The sequence below is a fragment of the Trifolium pratense genome, linkage group LG1 (assembly GCF_020283565.1).
Source record: "Trifolium pratense cultivar HEN17-A07 linkage group LG1, ARS_RC_1.1, whole genome shotgun sequence".
NCBI classification, from domain to species: Eukaryota; Viridiplantae; Streptophyta; class Magnoliopsida; order Fabales; family Fabaceae; genus Trifolium; species Trifolium pratense.
The window spans coordinates 43,211,596-43,231,780 of record NC_060059.1 but is presented as its reverse complement, the minus strand read 5'-3'; the positions used below and the strand labels follow the sequence as shown (position 1 = coordinate 43,231,780).

General features: G+C 32.0%; 2 protein-coding genes across 9 annotated transcripts; both read left to right on the top strand.

Annotated features, from left to right (window-relative positions):
• The first annotated feature begins 8,546 nt into the window (after positions 1 to 8,546).
• LOC123923973 (serine/threonine-protein kinase STY17-like) lies at positions 8,547 to 16,117 on the top strand. Of its 8 annotated transcripts, XM_045976737.1 has the most exons (18): positions 8,744 to 8,884; positions 8,921 to 9,121; positions 9,206 to 9,326; positions 10,425 to 10,522; positions 11,069 to 11,123; positions 11,446 to 11,556; positions 11,856 to 11,906; positions 11,985 to 12,020; positions 12,325 to 12,375; positions 12,565 to 12,722; positions 12,891 to 12,998; positions 13,842 to 13,912; positions 14,026 to 14,201; positions 14,599 to 14,697; positions 14,817 to 14,897; positions 15,197 to 15,250; positions 15,571 to 15,705; positions 15,793 to 16,117. In XM_045976737.1, exons 2-18 carry the CDS (start codon positions 8,937 to 8,939, stop codon positions 15,850 to 15,852), a joined length of 1,650 nt encoding a protein of 549 aa, XP_045832693.1. In that variant the 5' UTR covers positions 8,744 to 8,884; positions 8,921 to 8,936; the 3' UTR covers positions 15,853 to 16,117. The 8 variants fall into 8 exon arrangements, 7 of the variants coding, with proteins under 7 accessions (XP_045832698.1, XP_045832693.1, XP_045832704.1 ...); XM_045976742.1 differs by having other exon boundaries at positions 8,547 to 9,121; positions 14,602 to 14,697; XR_006814557.1 differs by having other exon boundaries at positions 8,754 to 9,121; positions 15,428 to 15,705; positions 15,793 to 15,806.
• A 2,344-nt stretch (positions 16,118 to 18,461) lies between these two features.
• LOC123898700 (glutathione S-transferase-like) lies at positions 18,462 to 19,641 on the top strand. The gene is made up of 3 exons (XM_045949717.1): positions 18,462 to 18,750; positions 18,869 to 18,917; positions 18,991 to 19,641. Exons 1-3 carry the CDS (start codon positions 18,589 to 18,591, stop codon positions 19,458 to 19,460), a joined length of 681 nt encoding a protein of 226 aa, XP_045805673.1. The 5' UTR covers positions 18,462 to 18,588; the 3' UTR covers positions 19,461 to 19,641.
• Positions 19,642 to 20,185: the final 544 nt, after the last annotated feature.

Sequence of the window (20,185 nt, the reverse complement as noted above, 5' to 3'; positions counted from 1 at the left end):
CACCTTCTTGAGTGGTACTACAATACCACTCGAATTGATGCTACGACATCAATCTATGATTCATCAGTGATTCAGTGGTACTACAATACCACTCAAATTGATGCTGCGACATCAATCTATGAATCAACGGTACTACGATACCACATGTGGTACTACAATACCACATGTATTGATGATACTACAATATCAATCAATATAATGACACTAAGGTCATTCCAATATGGTACTAAAACCATTCTCAAATCAAAGGGATAATGGTACTAAGACCATTCTTTATTTGAAGGAACTAGTGATACTTTGATCACTCTCAAACCAATTAACACTAATAATAATATTATTAGTATCATATATAATACATAGAATAAATATTGTTTTTCTATAAAACAATTACGAATGCAAATCTTTCTAATAAAGAAAATAAAGAAACAATATAAACTATATTTTCATTAATCCAAAGTCATATAGAGGACAGATTATGAACTATAAACAAATAGAAAATTATATTCAACTTATATAATATCAAGTTATTCAATTTCCTCTATGTATGATTCATCGACCCACCGCCAAGTTAGACTTATATAATGAATTATCACAACAAATAACAATATAAATTAATTACTTCAAGCTATCACCAATCTAAGTATATACTATACATATTCCTAACCAATTAAACAGATTAAGAATTTAGCTTCAAAGTAATGAACATGATCATTTATCAATGGCCAACATATCTAATAATAATAGTCATATAAGCATAATTCTTATAATAACAAAGTTGTGTTACCTGATCATGTTCTTAAGACATAATGGTACTAGATGCCTCGTCAACGAATTGGATGTTTAATCCTCTGAATCTACCAAATGGTTTTAGCAAGGGAAATCAATACAATTGAGTATATGAAAATGCTAAGCTGATTATAATGGTGGCTTAGCAACTGGTTTTTTTTCTTGTTAGCAATTAGCAACCCAATTTAAAAATAGATTAAATTATATCTCTATACTTGGCAGCAACCAATACACCATATATTTCGTAGCCATGCTTGTATCTCATTTTCTATATATTTTAAGGAATCTACTCCTTCTTCAATGATATATTGGTATCCACTAAAAAAGAACATAGAAAACTATGGTAGGTAGTCTTAGTGTAGCCATAAAATAGAGTTATTCTCCCATCAACTTAACCGTTACAAATTAATGGAAAATAAATCACAATAAATCAAATAAATAATTGTGAGACTTAATAAATTTATTTCCTCAAAATACACACTAGTATGCTACAACACACTAGTATGTTTTAGTACCCGATATGAGACTCAATTTTATTTTCAATTCACACACCAATGTGAACTTTGTTCCAACAATCCCCCACTTGAATTTAAAAGAAAATTCCAAAATATCGTAGGACGCTTCTAAAAGATTGTGCATAAGCAAAGGTGTCTATGACTTGAACCTTTACATAGCAAGTAAGAGCCCGATTTAGTAAGAGTGACACTTGTCTTGAACTCTATCTCGGATTTTTCTCAAACCCGCACACAACCTTTTCTTAAGGTGTATCTTTATAGCCCGTGCTTTAATGGCCCTGCACGTGTATCCCAGTTTCATGAACGCTCTAGGAATTCGCCTCTAAATTCCATAGGAACCGGCCTTAGTTCCACATTCATATAGGTGAGTCTATCAAGAGTACTCCTGAAGCTCGGTACTCCACTCATACAGAGTATAGATCTCATTAAGAGTTTTATTATCTCATCCTTTCGCTTTCAGGAATCATGCTTTTCTTACTTTTACTTGCATGATCATCTTTAACTCCTCATAACTTGTTATTACCCATTGAACCTATTTCTTGGGATCTCCAGTCATTTAGGTTGGGTTTCCATCATGAGAAATTCATTTACGCATTTGTCCCATCTTTCCAGATGTATTATCGACTTCCTCTTTAGCTATTCCTTTCGTCAAAGGATCTGCTAAATTTTTCATCAGTGTGATCATGACCCATTCTTACAACACCTTTAGAGACTAACTATCTCACTGTGTTGTGCTTCCTTTTTATTCGACGTCTTTTACCATTATAATAATGGTTCTCAATTTATGCAATAGTCGCGGTACTATCGCAACGGATCAACACATCTGGCATAGATTATTCCATAAAGGAATCTCAAATTGCAAGCAACCAACTTGCTTCTTCACTAGCTGTGGCTAATGGTATCATTTCAGACTTCATATTGTATTAAGCCAATATAGTATGTTTCTCTGATTTCCAAGATACAATTTCTCTACTATATATTCCAAATATATAGTCACTAATTGTTTTGGAATCATATAATAATGTATTCCAATCTACATCATTGTATCCTTCAAGAATATCAGAAAATCTCTAATAATAATATGATATGAGATTCATGGTCATTTTTATCTCATGAATCTCTCAATAGCATACCAATGCTAGTTCTTCGGTTTACTAACAAACCGGCACAACAGTACCACAACATATGCAATGCTACGACATATGCAACGTCGGGTCAAGTACAATCAGTGACATATCAAATGCGGCAACATATATATGCTTTCATATTCTGATTGTCTTACACTTTCACCAGTGTTCTTCCATAGTTTTTACACTATGATCGTATAGTATGCACAAACAAATTTGCTTCCGTAAATATATTTCTTTAAAACTTTCTCATCATAGTGAGATTGATTTAAGGAAATTTGCATTCATGGATCAATAATCTCAATATCCAAGATTACATTTACTTCGAAATTCATTTGACAATCATCAAATTGTCAAACTTTTCATGTCATTTCATATGGCTTGTTTAAGACTCTACAAAGTCTTATCCAACTTATCGACTTTAGTTTTCATGCCCATGAGTTGAAAAAAAATATTTAGGTTGTTCCATAAAAAATTCTTCTTCCAATTCACTATTTAAAAAAGTAATTATAACATCCATTTGGCCTTATGGATATTATTCTTGTAATTGGAGAAAACATGTTGAAAAGATATATATTTGTTTTCATTTCTAAAATTTATTTATAATCATTCAATTTGTACTCATGAGGCAAGTCTACTAAATGTCAAGTCTTATTAGACAATAGATAATTCATCTCATTTTTTACGGCTACCACCATAAATCAACATAGAGAATCTATCTCATCATTTACGGCTACAACCATAAATCAGCATCCAAGAAAGACAGTTTCTTGGAGGTTCGTTGGATCCTTTTCTAATCTATAAACCATGTAATCAGGTTCATACTTTTTAGCAACTTTTGCTATCTTACCTCTTCGAGGTTCTATTACATCTTGTTCGATGTTCTCATTACAACTTCTGATCACTGGAATGTGACCAGGTACAATGCCCCCACTAGAGCCCCCACTATTTCTCAATTTTAAAGAGAAATTCATTTTCATAGAAATCATTTTTTGATTCTATGACCATTTTAGCATTTAGGCAACAACCTATAAGCTTTGATGTTAATTGTGTATCAATAAATACACATTCATAGGCTCTACTAGTGAGTTAAACTCTTTTGGAGTTGAGAATTTGAACCTACGTCAAATTACTCCAAGTTCAAAAAATAAGACAAGTTAAATTGTCTTTTCTACAAAATTTTACAAGTGAATTTTGTTCTTGCACTTAGGCACTCTATTTAGCACAAAACAATCAATTAATTGAATTCCCCCACTAATGAGACGCAATGCCGAAATTAAACATGACTGTAACAACTAGCTCGGCAAAAGGTTCTTTATTTTTATTTTATTTTTCTTTACCGTTCAACTCAAAAGAGTAAGTTGTAGTTGTTTCATGTATAATTTCATTCTCATTAAAAAATGTGGGAATCATATTTTGTGCCTTATAACAAAATGAAGTTACTTGACTTTCTTATTGAACTAATTTTCAATTTCAATTCCAAAGATTTGAAACATGTCAAGAACATCATTTATCACTTTTATTTTCCATAAGATTTATGAAAAATAATCTCAACATTCATCAACAAAAGTGATGAGTATCTTTTTCTATTTCTAGTGTTGTTGTTCGAGACAACAAGCACTTCGTTATTTTTATTGTTCTAAAAATATGATTTATTTTGTTGCTAATGTTTGAAGTGATTCCCTTTAAACCAAAATGGTTTGCCATAGTCAGCGACATAATAATATGAACCAGTAATTTCTTCGGTAGTCATGGCAGAAAGAAACGTCTTAAAATTGTTGTTTTCAGATTTAAAAAACCGTTAAAAAATAATTTTTACAGCCACCGAAGAGATTACTGGGTTGAGTCGCGGACTAGGTCGCTCTCTTTAAGACGTTTCGTGGCACTGCCCAAAATTGTGCAAGCAGACTATCAACCACGCCGTCCCCAAGATAAAACAGCCCAGTTACAACTGTATACCGATATGCTACTGCACGGTAGAAATCGGTCAAAGAATACACCTTCTTGAGTGGTACTACAATACCACTCGAATTGATGCTACGACATCAATCTATGATTCATCAGTGACTCAGTGGTACTACAATACCACTCAAATTGATGCTGCGACATCAATCTATGAATCAACGGTACTACGATACCACATGTGGTACTACAATACCACATGTATTGATGATACTACAATATCAATCAATATAATGACACTAAGGTCATTCCAATATGGTACTAAAACCATTCTCAAATCAAAGGGATAATGGTACTAAGACCATTCTTTATTTGAAGGAACTAGTGATACTTTGATCACTCTCAAACCAATTAACACTAATAATAATATTATTAGTATCATATATATAATACATAGAATAAATATTGTTTTTCTATAAAACAATTACGAATGCAAATCTTTCTAATAAAGAAAATAAAGAAACAATATAAACTATATTTTCATTAATCCAAAGTCATATAGAGGACAGATTATGAACTATAAACAAATAGAAAATTATATTCAACTTATATAATATCAAGTTATTCAATTTCCTCTATGTATGATTCATCGACCCACCGCCAAGTTAGACTTATATAATGAATTATCACAACAAATAACAATATAAATTAATTACTTCAAGCTATCACCAATCTAAGTATATACTATACATATTCCTAACCAATTAAACAGATTAAGAATTTAGCTTCAAAGTAATGAACATGATCATTTATCAATGGCCAACATATCTAATAATAATAGTCATATAAGCATAATTCTTATAATAACAAAGTTGTGTTACCTGATCATGTTCTTAAGACATAATGGTACTAGATGCCTCGTCAACGAATTGGATGTTTAATCCTCTGAATCTACCAAATGGTTTTAGCAAGGGAAATCAATACAATTGAGTATATGAAAATGCTAAGCTGATTATAATGGTGGCTTAGCAACTGGTTTTTTTTCTTGTTAGCAATTAGCAACCCAATTTAAAAATAGATTAAATTATATCTCTATACTTGGCAGCAACCAATACACCATATATTTCGTAGCCATGCTTGTATCTCATTTTCTATATATTTCAAGGAATCTACTCCTTCTTCAATGATATATTGGTATCCACTAAAAAAGAACATAGAAAACTATGGTAGGTAGTCTTAGTGTAGCCATAAAATAGAGTTATTCTCCCATCAACTTAACCGTTACAAATTAATGGAAAATAAATCACAATAAATCAAATAAATAATTGTGAGACTTAATAAATTTATTTCCTCAAAATACACACTAGTATGCTACAACACACTAGTATGTTTTAGTACCCGATATGAGACTCAATTTTATTTTCAATTCACACACCAATGTGAACTTTGTTCCAACAGGACCTTATGTCTATGTAGGCAATCAATCATGGCCAAGGATCATCTTCTAGGAATTCATCTGAACATTTTTCTCTTGGTGAAAAGCGGATAGAGCAAGGGCAACATTTGTCTCCCGTGTTGAAACCAAGTGACTTTCGTTTGATTACCGATTCTGTAATCTCTATCTTTCCCACCAGATTTTGCAAGTGAGTTTCGTCCGCCATGTTGAAACCAAGAGAAAGGCTCACTCCATTTTTGAATCTTCCTCCAAACATTCCAAGATTATTTAGACCTATTAGTTAGTACTTATTATTATTATTAAGAAATGGAATGTTGTGTCAATCCTTTAGGTTTCATCAGTGTAATGTTTATTTATTTATTCCTTTGTGTTAATCCTATAAACTTATTCTATATAAATTCTACCTCTATAAGGTTTATACTTATAAATGTTATATAATGAATGAACCCATGAATGAATCAATTGGTTAAGTGCTAAGTATGTTGATCTTCTTAAGCTTATAAAGTGTCTCTCAATTATTATTGGCCTAAATTGTTGACTTTATTTACCTAAATGAACAAGACGAATTACATCTCTATTTGTGTGAAAGTTTTAAATTATTTCTTGTCGATGTTATAGAAATTCTAAAATCATACTCCTATGTGTGAAAGTCAAAAATTAATTCTTTCATGAACTTATCTTAGTTCTAAAGAATTGCAATACAGATATATGAGGTTGAAGTTATAACTTATTCATCCTAAAAATTAATTCTCTAACTTATTTTTTTTATTACTTTTTTGTTTTTTCCATTTATAAATTTATTCTAAATTATAAAAAAAAAATGTAAAATAAAAGATATTTATTCATTCAAATTGATAGAGTAAATCGATGCAATACATATTCAAAGTTGCTAAAAACAAAAAGGATAAATCTGCGAACAAACTCACAGTATCCATTAGGTCCCACAAGGCTCGAGGGATTAGTCTGTGCTGTTGTGCGCAGAGGATACTTGTTTTACACCAAAACTCACAGTATCCATGTTAATAGCATAAAACGGCAAATTGCATAATACTACAAATTTAAATTAGACTATATGTTAATAGCATATTCTAAATTATAAATTGTTTAACTTAATTATATCCACAATGAGATTATAACTTATTCACACGAGTAATTTCCTTTTGAAAATTGTGCTTCCTTTGTCTATTCCTATAAACTTATTCTCTATAAATACTATATCTAGAAATTTATTTATCAAATATTTTTTATAGAAATTTAAATCAAATAACATAAGAATGCATTTTATAAGAATCCCATTTAGGGGTTTGATTCCTGACTCATGTATATGAAGAAAATTCTATTGGGAGGAGGAATCCATCTTTTGTGCTCTTCGACCGAAATTAATCATCACCAACAGTGGTAAAAACTTCGTATCAATATCATGATAACTAAAAAAGAAAAACATATTTTAAATAAAACATGTATTTGGATTATTTTAGCCTAGATGCATGTTTTATTCGATAAAACCAAAAAGTTTTTTTTTCTTCTTATATTCAAAACCGAAGTAGTATATTATATCACGGTGGGAGTATACAGTGATGTTTAATAGGAATCATTTATCATATTTTTAAGACTGTTATAGCATCCACAATGTAGCTCCTCAAGTCTGAGTACTTAACTAGGTCTCACGTGTACACATTACTTATTTATTAATTTTTAAAAATAGTATCTAATAAATACATAATTCCTCGAGTCCGGTATCTCTTAAAAAGTTCTAAATGGATCTCATCAATGAAAAGTAAGGTGGATCCCAAAGAAGAGAGATGATGCTTATTTTAGACTCAGTACATAATAGACACTCAAATGTGTATTGCTCTAATGGTAGTACATAATAAGTACATAATTGGTACTATAGTTGGAAATGATCTTAAGCAGGATATGTAGTTGTTATTAGATAAGCGTGTAAAATAATACTACACTGTCAACTCATATAATATTTGTGAAATTATTTAATGAACTTAATTGCTATGGTCCACTTGTGTTCTCTCCGTCGAGATTAATCATCATCAATTGGTATTGATACTATGATAACTAAAAAAATAAAAAATTATGTACCAAAAAAAATAAAAATAAAAATAAAAAATTTACTCAAAGCACCGTGCATAGCACGGAGAACCCACACTAGTTACAAAACAAGCTTCAATAGTAAGCTATCCAAATACCCATTCCGTTCACGCTCCCATTTCCTCATCACTCGTCACACTCACTTCTCAAATTCTATTCTATTTTTCTCTCTTTTCACACCATCTAATTAATAGTTGGATTGGAGGGACTAAGTACTAAGATGTCAAGATAAAACTCAAGGACAAATCATAAATTTTAGGTTTAATCGGAGTATATTTTTTCAACTCATTTTTTTTTAGGTTTAATCGTAACTTTTAATTTAGTTTTTTTATTTTGTCAAAAAAAAAATAGTATTTTTATATTTAAAAAGTTTTTTCTTCTAAAACTTTCATATATCAAAAAATTTAATTAAACCGACAATCTAAACCAATCTAAATCTGAATTTGATTATATAAAAAAAAAAATCCAAATCCGAATTAAGTCTTCAAATGTAAATTCCATTATATATACATGAGCCGAGTTTCGATTTTCGGACACTTCACTTATTCACTTTAAGATGAGATTTCTAACCAATATGCCACTGGACAAAAAAATAAATAAAAAAATAGTAATAATATGTCATCAAAATAAAAATTGAATAACAACATAGCAAGAGTTGTGCATAGATTTGCATAGGAAGGAAGGGACACAAACAATGGACGCCCACGGGTTGTGTGTGTTTTGTCCTTTGAAAGTTGAAAGTGGTTTGTGGTTGATTCTATCAAAGAATTCGAAAAAATTGGTTATAGTTGATAATTACTAGAACTTATTATATTTAAAAAGGTGATAGTGATGATCAAGAATTGTAGTAAAGAAAATATGCATTGTCTTTGTCTATTGGGTAGGGGTGCACACTGTGCTCTTTCATTTATTTATTTAAACTCACCACAAGCTACGAATCAATCAATGTGTTATTAGTGATATACTAGTAGTCTTTGTCTATTGTGGTTTTGATTTTATTATTAGAACTACCGAATGTGTTAACATAATTATTATACATAGAGACATATGGTGGGAGATACAGAGAGTTGCAACGGTAGAGCTTGTGGATGGAATTATGGTCGGATTGAGAGTCTAAAAGTTGAAGTTTACAACGAGATTCTGAATCGACTCAGAGAATTGAATATCCCAGATGTCACTCTTCCTTATTTTGAAGATGAGCTTTGGCTTCACTTCAATACCCTTCCAACTAGGTAATGCTTGCTTTTCACACTTTCAAAATACTCTCTTATATTCTAATAATATCTGCATATGCTATTCTCTATTATTATTATTAGGTATGCACTGGAAATGAATGTTCAGAAGGCGCAAGATGTTCTTATGCATAAAAATTTACAAAATATGGCACGAAGACGAACTATTGCTAGTAGACCTGCAATTGAAGTCCGCCTCCTCCAGGTGATTTATGCCTCAACCAATTATCTCTAAATTAGGGTTTAGCTTATGGCTTATAGCTTCTATCTTATAACCTCATATGACTAAAAAATAAATGTCTGGTAACCTTCATTTTCTTAGAAGCTTAAAGTTCATCCGTTATAAACTAGTTTATCAACTATCCACTTTTTTTTACCAAACAAAGCATAAATATCTCAATTAAGCACTCTTAGAACAACAACAACAACCCCAATTCAAAAGAATAAAAATACTAAAACACAAATAGAGAAACATGTTTTGCTTACGCCTCCGGCTGCAGTCCCCTTATATGGTATAACTTGTATTTAAATACTACGGTATGTTGAGAATAATATGCCTAAATATCTTTTAAAGACCTTAGATTTTAAAAATATAGTTTAGATTTATTTAATATTAGGGTTTATGATTTATATTTCTGTTTAGAATTTTAAGGATTTGTTTACAATTTATAGGATTAGTTGTTATTTAAAATATATTATTTGTTTTTATGTAGCTCTCTCTCTCTATATATATATATATATATATAGCCATAAGCATCATACGAATTTCAATTTGAACTATGATCCCCTGGAGCATACACTTTTATAATTTTCCCTGCTGGACATATTCAAAAATAGATGAATAAAATAAGAAATTGAGTATTCTTCATATTACATTATACTTAGGAGAGTCTTCTTCATAAAAATATATCCCACCAAATTCCGCAATACAAAAAAACAAAACACCATGTCACGGTCAAGATTAGAATAATTACCCCTGAATCGTATCTTTGCTCGACCAACGTGTGCCCTTATTAGTAACTTGTAACTATGAGCCATCCTCAACAGGCACTTGATTAGGCCAAAAGCTTTATGCATTTTAGTCCATTTATGATTTCCTAAGCCATCACTGACTAGTAAATATGTATTCCATATGCTAGTTGTTTCTTCCTTTTTATTAGGATTTATGGTACAAAAAAAGGGCACACCTTGAATTTATCTTGAAAATTGTTTTCTACATTTAACAGGATATGAGAATTTTATGGTACCTGGTACTGTACTACATATTATCCAATGACCATGGCATGGTATATTTTTTTTTCAGGTTCATTCTGCTTCTGGTGTGCATTCTAGCAAATCAATTAATTCCAACTTACAGAAAGAAATCAATCTCCAAGACACTGATTTTCCATGCAACATGAGGCATGATTATGTGAAAATTGACATTCATATTTATTATAATATATATTATCATCCAGCCTTCAATTCATTCTCCTTGTAATGTCTTAATATGGATTTATCAGATTTTACCAACTGTTGCCTTTTCTCTTATCATGCTCCTCAGTATCCAATATCCATCCATCCTTGGCCTTTGATTAATTAACTAGCTTGAACTTGATCTTGGTGCGAGCCGGTTACAAGTTCAAGATAGGGATAAACTATAAAGGTTTGAATTTTTATTTCTTTTAATTTGATGACCATTGTGTTGTACTTCCTATTGTTCCTTAGTTTAACATTTGTTCTAAAATTGCATCGCCCCCTCTTCATCGTTGCCTATGTTATCATGTGGGCTAAGACCCGTTAATAGATCCATTGTTGAACTGAAAAAATCTGTACCTTCTCATTTTCAATCTCTATTAGTCTATTTTACTTCCTGCTCAAGTAGTCTTTTAAATAGTAAACAAAGATGATTGTTTGACACTTTTATTTCTGTTTATATGTCACACTCTGCAACTTATAAAATCGCAGATCAATGCATGAAATCACAATTTCAACCAGCGATAAGCCAAAACTTTTCAGTCAGGTATCAAATCTTATTTTTTGTTGTACAAGCATTTCTAGTTATGAAGAAAAACAATGCTTTTACAATATTTTTCCTATAGATTATGTTGTTTTATTAACGATCGTAATAACTACAAGGCATGACAGTTATATGATTTAAGTAAGATGGCAGGAAAGTTAAACTTTTATTATAAACATGAATTGTTTCTTTGCATTTCATTGCATAATAGTTACAATAATAACATGTAATTCATCTGGTATATGGAACTCCTAGTTCTACAAGGTTTTTGGTAATAAATAGAAAAATAGTTTACAATATGAGATGTTTGGTATTGCCATTACAGTTGACCACCTTACTCTCTGAGATTGGGCTGAATATTCAAGAAGCACATGCCTTTTCCACATTGGATGGATATTCATTAGATGTTTTTGTTGTTGATGGTTGGGAAGGCCAGGTATTTTTCTTTACATGATTAATCTAAAACAAAGTAGCTTATTTAATTGAAAATGGATTGAGAAGGAATTGGATCTGCACTGAATATTTTGTTCACCTTCAATTAGCCACCTTAGAACTTGTTTTGAAACTAATTGTACATATAAGTTTGGTTACCTGATTTCATTACTTTTAGACTTCAACAGGCTGTACTATACAAATTTGTTTTAGCAGAGGATGTCATATATTGAACTCTACGTTTGTCTTGAATTATTTTGTAATAAATTACTTAATTAATCTTCACATATTAACTTTTTATAGGATACTGAGAGACTCAAGCATGAAGTGACAAAGAAAATGCAGAAACTCGAGGTATGCCCCATTTGTATGTCACTTGTTAAACCTTTGGTTACTGAATATGTTCTAAGATATAATTTTACTTTTTATTAGGAAGATCAATGGTTCCCCCTGCTTCCTTTTCCTAAGGTGTCCATCTTTATATTGCCCTGATAATCTCACGTACAGTTCACGCATGGTAGGCAGTTCAATTCACTTGTTAATAAAATTTATCAATTTTGAATATATGTTGAAATAACATGTCTTACTGAACTAAAGAAGGTATTTATTTCAACATCTTAAAGAACTTCTCACAAATCAATTGCATATAAGTTTGACAACCTACTACCTTAGACCTCAATATGATGTACTAGAGTACATGCACTCATTTTTTTTTTGGTCTCTAATTTCTTTACTTCAACATCATTAATAAATGTTCATGTGAAATTTACAGGAGACTGAGATACTAAAACATATTCCAACAAAGAAAATTAAGAAAATCGAGGTAGTTATTTTTATTTTCAGAATATGGACTAAAACACATCTACAAGAAGTTCACAGTGTTGCAAAACAATACAGTTTTTTTGTAAATAATACGTAATTATAATTAAGTGGTATTGCTATCAAGGCTTCCACTCATATTTTAGTTGAGCATTGTTTATAACTTGTGTTTTGGATTGTAACCTACAAGCAGCCCTGGTGCAGTCTTCCTAAGGAGAAACCAGAGAAAATTTGGATGAACTATATCTCAAACCATGTAAACAAACCCATCAGTAGAAATTATGTGTGGGAAATTGATGCAAGCTGTTTAAGATATGAGAAGAAGATTGGCTCTGGATCAGTCAGTGATTTGTGAGTATTATCATTTAATATTTTTGATATCTTTTTGAATCAATATATATATATATATATATATATATATATATATATATATATATATATATATATATATATATATATATATATATATATATATATATATATATATATATATGTTGAGTTACGGTTCGATTGACACAGGTACAAAGGCACTTACATTAATAAAGATGTGGCTATCAAAGTATTTAAGAATGGTAGTAGAAATGAAAATATGCAGAGGGAGTTTTCTCAGGAAATATTTATCACGAGGTTTGTTCTATCACAGCGTTCACTCCTCCCCCCCTTCCCCTCACCCCCACTCGGCCATTTGCCTCATTAATGTATTATTTAGCTTTCATTACACTTTTGGTCCTTTAAGTTATTTTAATGTTTCACTTTGATCCCTTAAGTTTTTTTCCGTTTTATTTTGGTAAGTTATAAACATTAGACATTTTGGCCATTTCTACCAGTTTTGCTTTTGAGGTAGTCAAATGTTATCTGTGTCATTACATTTTAGTGATCAGGCGCCTAACAAAATAAGAAGTAGAAGAAGGAAAAATTTGACAACTAAAACATAAAATTGACAGAAAAGAACTAAAGTGTCTAACCTTTGTAACTTAAAATTGACAGAAAAGAACTAAAGTGTCTAACCTTTGTAACTTAACGGATCAAAGGGTATAAAATTTGTAACTTAAGGGACCAAAATTGAATGATAAAAATTTAAGGGACCAAAGTGAAATCTAAAATTACCTTGAGGAATCAAGTGTAATTTAGCCTATTATAAATACAATTTTACAATTTTATGGACGTAAAGACTAGCTCTTTCACTCAATTCACTAAAATTTATAGTAAAAATGAAACATGCCATATGTTCTTATCTTAAACTTAAATCTTCATGCAAAAATGTTTATGCTCCATACTAGGTCTATTATATAAATACAGAAATGCTTCCATCCAATGTTAGAGATAGATGAGATTAAAACACAGAGTAGAAAGGATGCATTACTATTTTTTTTTGTATTTATGAGTGTTGAGAGCAATGTCACTCTTGTGGCTGCTAAGAAAGGTTCTATGATTAGTATTTCATGGATTTTTTTAATTGAATTATTGCAGTAAAATTCAGCATAAGAATGTTATCAAATTTATTGGTGCCTGTCCAAAACCAAACTTTCATCTTGTCACAGGTAAAAGTTGTCATTCTGGATGCAGTTAATCTTGTTTCTTATATTTTGTTTACAGACAGAAACATATTGGGAACTGTATTAACGATTTCAATATATAATATGTTTTTTCGCAGAATATATGTCTGGTGGAAATATGTATGACTTTCTGCATATACAGAAGGTCGTACTTACTCTTCCTTCTTTGCTCAAAATAGCAATTGATGTCTCCCAAGGAGTGAATTATTTGCACAAAAACAACATTATACATCGAGACCTCAAAACTGCAAATCTTTTGATGGATGAGAAAGGGGTGAGTGATTATTACTTTGTCTTTTCTTTTGATTTTACAGTTCATTGTTTCATAGTTAAAGCTTTCAAATCATACTATAACACACTAAACCACTCTAAAGTTCTAGTTGTGTATTTTATTACTTGCCATCTTATTGTACATGATAGCGCATGGTGACTGGAATGCAAATCGTTAGAAGTGCAAAACAATTTCATATTGATTGAACCGAAAAATAAAACTGATTTTCCTTAGTTTATAGGAATTAGTGCATTGCGAATAAGAGGCCAACTTGATAAAAAAGAGAAATTAAAAACTGGTCTGGTCTTTTCTCTTGCTCATTTTTTTAGCTTTGTGAAGATTTACAGTAAACATCATATGAACTTATGCCAATGTGATCATCACTCAAAAACTTATCCAGCAGGTAGTCAAAGTTGCTGATTTTGGTGTAGCCAGATTGCAAAATCAATCTGGTATAATGACTGCAGAAACTGGAACATACCGATGGATGGCTCCAGAGGTATGTACATATTGATATATTCGTTTATAGCGTTGATTAACTATTTTTAATTTTAGGAACATCTCAAGTTATCACATATTGAATTCATTATAACTTGTGATTCTCTTGAAATTTAAAAGGTTATTCAACATAAGCCATATAACCACAAAGCTGATGTTTTCAGCTTTGGGATTATTCTTTGGGAGCTGCTCACAAGAAAGGTAATGAACTCCGCAAATCTACTTATTCTAAAAATGATAATCTTACTTACACAATTGCAATATGGACTTCGAACATGAGAGAGGGTCAATGGATAGAAATAGTCACATAATTTAGCATGGAGAAGAGTAAATAGTTATAGTTTCAGTTCCTTTAACATAAATATACATATTTACCTTGGAAGTAAAAACAACGGAAGAAGAAGATATATTGATTTCAAAGACTTGATTTATGTGGTTTTCATTCAATTAATGTTGCTTTGATTTCAACATATGAACTATGTTTTGTGATTGAATCCCAGCTTCCCTATGAAGATTTATCCCCATTGCAAGCAGCAATTGGAGTAGTACATAAGGTATTCACTTAGCAATTATATTATATTATATTATTATTATACATAAATCCTTATACCTATTGCTTTTTTGGGCGGGTGAGATTGGTCAAACATATACGCTATACGTTATATTTTAGAATTATCTGTTACCAAGAAATTGCCAGTGTCAGTGAAATGACACCAGTGTTTTGAATGAAGGGTATTGTATCACTAAAGAGAATTCAAGGATGACAAACCGCTGTCACTCACTGGATTTGCAAGATAAGAATATGTTATTAATTCATAATATGCACAAAATAATTCAGTGAAAAATAATTAGATTTGAGGGACTTAAAATGCAGGATTTGAGGCCTGAAATCCCAAGGGATACTCATCCAAAGTTAGTGGAATTGATTCACCGGTGCTGGCATAAAGATCCGTGTTTAAGGCCTGATTTCTCAGAAATTATCAAGTTTCTGCAGCACATTAACATGATGGTATGAGGAGGAATATAGCTAGAATGACTTCTTGTAATTGTCTTGTTTAGGATTCTAAAACACTTCCTTTTCCCCCCCTATATACAGATAGCAGTGAAGAAGAAGAAGGTTAAGGTTAAGGCTAAGGGAATGCATGAGCACGACTAGATATAGTTACTGGCCAATGGCCACGACACGGTGTAAATGTAAATATGTGGAAAAAAGAACACAATCTGTTTGTGTTCACGGTGGGATTCAATTTGTGTCGTATGATATGACCACTAGAATAAGAAAATGTCAATTTAAACCATGACATTTGTCTACCTGTAAATTGTATTTTGTATATCTGTTGGGATATAAATAAATGATGCTAGCTTGATCATATGTATTTTTGCAAAAGGAGAATATAAAGGGCATAGTAAAAAATTGCATACGAGTATAATGTGCAAAAAAAATGTGATGAGAGACTGGTAATTAAGGATAGTCTTCTGCCTTTTGTCATGAACCAGTATTACAAAATAGGACCGGTTTCGCAAAAGGAGTATTCTTTTTTAGAAGTAAATAGGGTTAATTGGGGAGCATGGAATTCATTTTCTCTTGATCAGAAGGTGATTCAGAGGAGGCACAATAAGATTGACAGCCTTCATTTACCATAAAGGGAGTGGCGTACAAGTCCTGATGCCTCCAGAAATGACGCGGGGAAATATGTTAAGAGTCTCTTCTACTCAATATTGGATGTGTTGGGTGCTGATGAGCAGCATGGCAGCATATGGTGATTTGAAGTCCCTTGGGAGATGATGAAACGAGGAAACTTACTAAGATTCTGAATGAAGTCATGTAATGTGTTAGGATCATATGGTTTTTAACATATAGTTTTGTAAAGATGTTTTGGGAGGAGGCGAGGCGTGAGACTTAGCAATTTTTTAAGACTTTTGAGTTGGAACCTGAACAACCGAAACTTTCCTCGTTTATTGATAGACGATCCTTTTGTTTGAGGAATTTAGATCCATAATTCTATGCAGTGTTATTTATAATTAATTTAATTTAGACTTTACATGGTATATCCTCCAAATCTACTTCTTTGTTGTGGAATTGTAGCAACTAGCAAGACAAATGGTTTCACGTTTAGAACAATGAATTACGCTTCATCAAGGTGACTATTTTTTCCGGTATCTTTTAGTGCTTTGGATAAAAACGTTTCTTAGTATGACACAGACACACACATGGTGGAAGAAGAGAGAAAGTGAAAGAAAATGTATCTTTGTTGATTAAAATGAATTATTTTGTAGTATAAGGTTAATTATGAAGAGTATATATACAAGTGGAGAACTCAAACTATTAACATCTAACTAACTGAAGCTAACTGGTGTAGTTAAATACTACATATAGGTCAAACCTTAATAACGTGTGTGAGGTGATTTAAAAGGAGTGAAGGGAGGATAATTAGCACCCATACAAGTCTCAAAGAATGGGGTGAAGATGTCACATTTGTTCTTCATCGATCATGTGCTCCTATTTTCCATTATTTTGATTGTGTATGAGCTGTCAAATGGGTTGGTCCGGCCCAGTCCAGTGGACCCATCAAAATAAATGGGCTAGACTGGCCCGGTCCGATTATTATTGAAGTAGCAATTATCAAGCTCGGCCCGGTCCTTCTACGCCTCGTAAGCTAATGGGCCAGCCTGGTCCATTTTATTTTACTTTTTTTTTATTCAATATTTTTTATATGATTTTGATATATTAGTTTTTTATAATTATCAATTTTATTGAGATATTATTTGATGGAAGTGTAAATAATTTTTACATTAACACTAAATATCAATTAAACTATAATTTTAAGTAACTATGCCCCATTTGATTAAACTTATACATTTAAATAGATTTTTTTATAATAATTTATCAATTAAATGATAATTTTTCATTGATCTTATTTTTACAAAAATAACATAAATATATTTTTATCAATTAAATGATGGGCTAATAGGCCAGCCCAAAGCCCGATGAGCTAGCCTAGCCCAATATCCATATGGGCTAAATGGGTTTAGCCCGAAAATGCCCGCTGCATTTTGAGCTACGTTTTTTAGGGTTAGTCCACCCAAAACCGTGGGATAATGGTCCGACCCAGTTTTGACATGTGTAAGTTAATAGTAATACTGTTATAATGAGCTTTTAAATACCAGCAAGTCTTAAGAAAATGCAATTAAACTTGTGTTGAAAACCAAAAAAATAATTTTATTGATTTTATTTTGGGTCTTGTTAACATGTGCATATAGAGCACATGATAAGGTATCTTAATATAGAAATTTAACATTTAATGATACAGGACATTTAATGCTTGAAAAGTTAAAATGCACAAATTCTAAGATATAATTTCTATTTTTACTACCTTAATATGTGCCATATATGTACATGTTAACATTCTCCTTTTATTTTAAGGGTCATGCTAAACAGTGCCCCCGGAGCACTAGTTAAACATACTAAAAAAAATAAATGAAAAAGTTAATGATGAGAGAGAACAACTTTTTACATATTAAAACATTGAATGCACAATTTACGAGATGAAATTTCCATATTTATATCCTTAACTAGTGCTCTGAGAACACTGTTTAACATTTTCCTTATTTTAAAATGATAGTGTAGTGTAGTAATATGTACGGAAAGAAAAGAATCACATTTTGGATAAAGTAAAGAAACCGAAATTGGGAAATTAAAAGTGGTGCGAGCGGGCGACACATCTTAAAATGGATGGAAAAAGTGGGCCCCGCCAACCTCATCTCATATCTCATCTATCTACGGTGACTTTTCATTTACTAACAGTACATTGGTTGATGAAGAGAAGAGAAGAGAAGAGAAGAGAAGAGAAGAGAAGAGGATAGGAATAATCAATAGGAAAAAGCAATTGAAATGGCGACGCCACCGCCAGCAGTTAAAGTGTACGGACCAGCTTTGTCCACCGCCGTTTCAAGAGTGCTGGCATGTCTCAACGAGAAAGACATCCCATTTCAACTCATCCCTCTCAACATGTCCAAAGGAGAACACAAAAACCCTCATTTCCTCAAAATCCATGTATGTAATACTTACTACACTTCACTTGTTCATTCAACATTATCCTTAATCTTAATTAATTGTGTGTGTCCTTTTGCTTTCTCACACTCACATTCTCATTATCCTTAATTCATTTCAGCCCTTTGGTCAAGTACCTGCATTTCAAGATGACCACATTTCTCTGTTTGGTAAGTTAACTTAATTACAATTACTAGTTTAATTTTTCAAATAACGAAACAAATTAGTATAATATATCATCAGAGTCGAGAGCGATATGCCGGTACGTTTGCGAGAAACACGGAGGAGAGAAAGGAAACAAACAACTGTACGGTACCAATCCACTTGCAAAGGCTTCCATAGATCAATGGTTGGAGGCTGAAGGACAGAGCTTCAATCCACCATCTTCAACTCTGGTGTTTCAGCTAGCATTCGCTCCTCGAATGAAGATCAAGCAAGACGAAGGAGCAATCAGACAGAATAAAGAAAAGCTTAAGAAAGTGCTTGATGTGTACGATAAGAGGCTTGCTGAAACTCGCTACTTGGCCGGTGATGAATTCACACTCGCTGACCTTTCCCATCTTCCCAATATTCATTACTTGGTCTCTTCTTCTGATCATGAAGACACGGCTGCTCTGTTTACTTCTGAGAGAGAAAACGTGTCCAGGTGGTGGACGGAGATCTCCACGCGTCAGTCATGGAAGAATGTCATCGATTTGTACCCAAAACCTTGATTCATTCACTCACTCACTCACACTTCCTTCAGATTAATTAATAATTACTAGTACTGTACTAGTATATGCTTGCTTTCTGTGATTTTGTTTTCCATTTCTGCTGCTGTCATTGTTAACACGGCTCTTTTAATTTGTATTTGCATGTTGGAAATTTATATTTCAGTCATGTTTGGATGCTAAATTCTTAAGCTGGGAACATATTTTTATTTTTCTTCAAAACATATGTTACCTAGACTAATCTTAGCGCTTCAAACTGTGACTCTAGCGGATGGAAAACTTGAGTTATCCACATCCATCCTTGTTATGTTATCTACAGTTAATTCATTTTACCAAAACTGCTTGCTTCAGTTATAGCCGCAAAGAGGAATACGGTATGATCAAATGGATTTCTTTATAGCCACAAACATGCCATTTGCTTCACCTTCAATAATTGGGCTTCTCCCTTGAATCCAATAAGTCTCGGCCATCACAAATTGTCCCATATAATCTCTCACGCATCATCCTGCACTCGTCTTGCCTTCTTCCACATAAAAACCCACTTTGATATTCCAAAATCTGGTTCACACCATTGTATTGTCTGCTGTTGTTCGGTCTGACTGCGGTTGATGCGGAAGCGGAACCTCTGCATAGCAGCCCATTCGCTCCATAAATTGTGTGTTTTAGCTCGTAAATTATGACCCGGCTCTTTCTCATCATTAAACACATAATTTATTTCGATTGTTCCA

Excerpts from the sequence above, each read along its gene's own strand:
- LOC123923973 (XM_045976737.1), top strand. The coding sequence starts at position 8,937 with ATGGTGGGAGATACAGAGAGTTGCAACGGTAGAGCTTGTGGATGGAAT. Across the intron at positions 10,523-11,068 it reads GATTTTCCATGCAACATGAG|ATCAATGCATGAAATCACAA; the intron begins GCATGATTATGT and ends ATAAAATCGCAG. Across the intron at positions 14,202-14,598 it reads TTTTGATGGATGAGAAAGGG|CAGGTAGTCAAAGTTGCTGA; the intron begins GTGAGTGATTAT and ends AAACTTATCCAG.
- LOC123898700 (XM_045949717.1), top strand. The coding sequence starts at position 18,589 with ATGGCGACGCCACCGCCAGCAGTTAAAGTGTACGGACCAGCTTTGTCC. Across the intron at positions 18,751-18,868 it reads CTCATTTCCTCAAAATCCAT|CCCTTTGGTCAAGTACCTGC; the intron begins GTATGTAATACT and ends AATTCATTTCAG. Across the intron at positions 18,918-18,990 it reads TGACCACATTTCTCTGTTTG|AGTCGAGAGCGATATGCCGG; the intron begins GTAAGTTAACTT and ends ATATATCATCAG.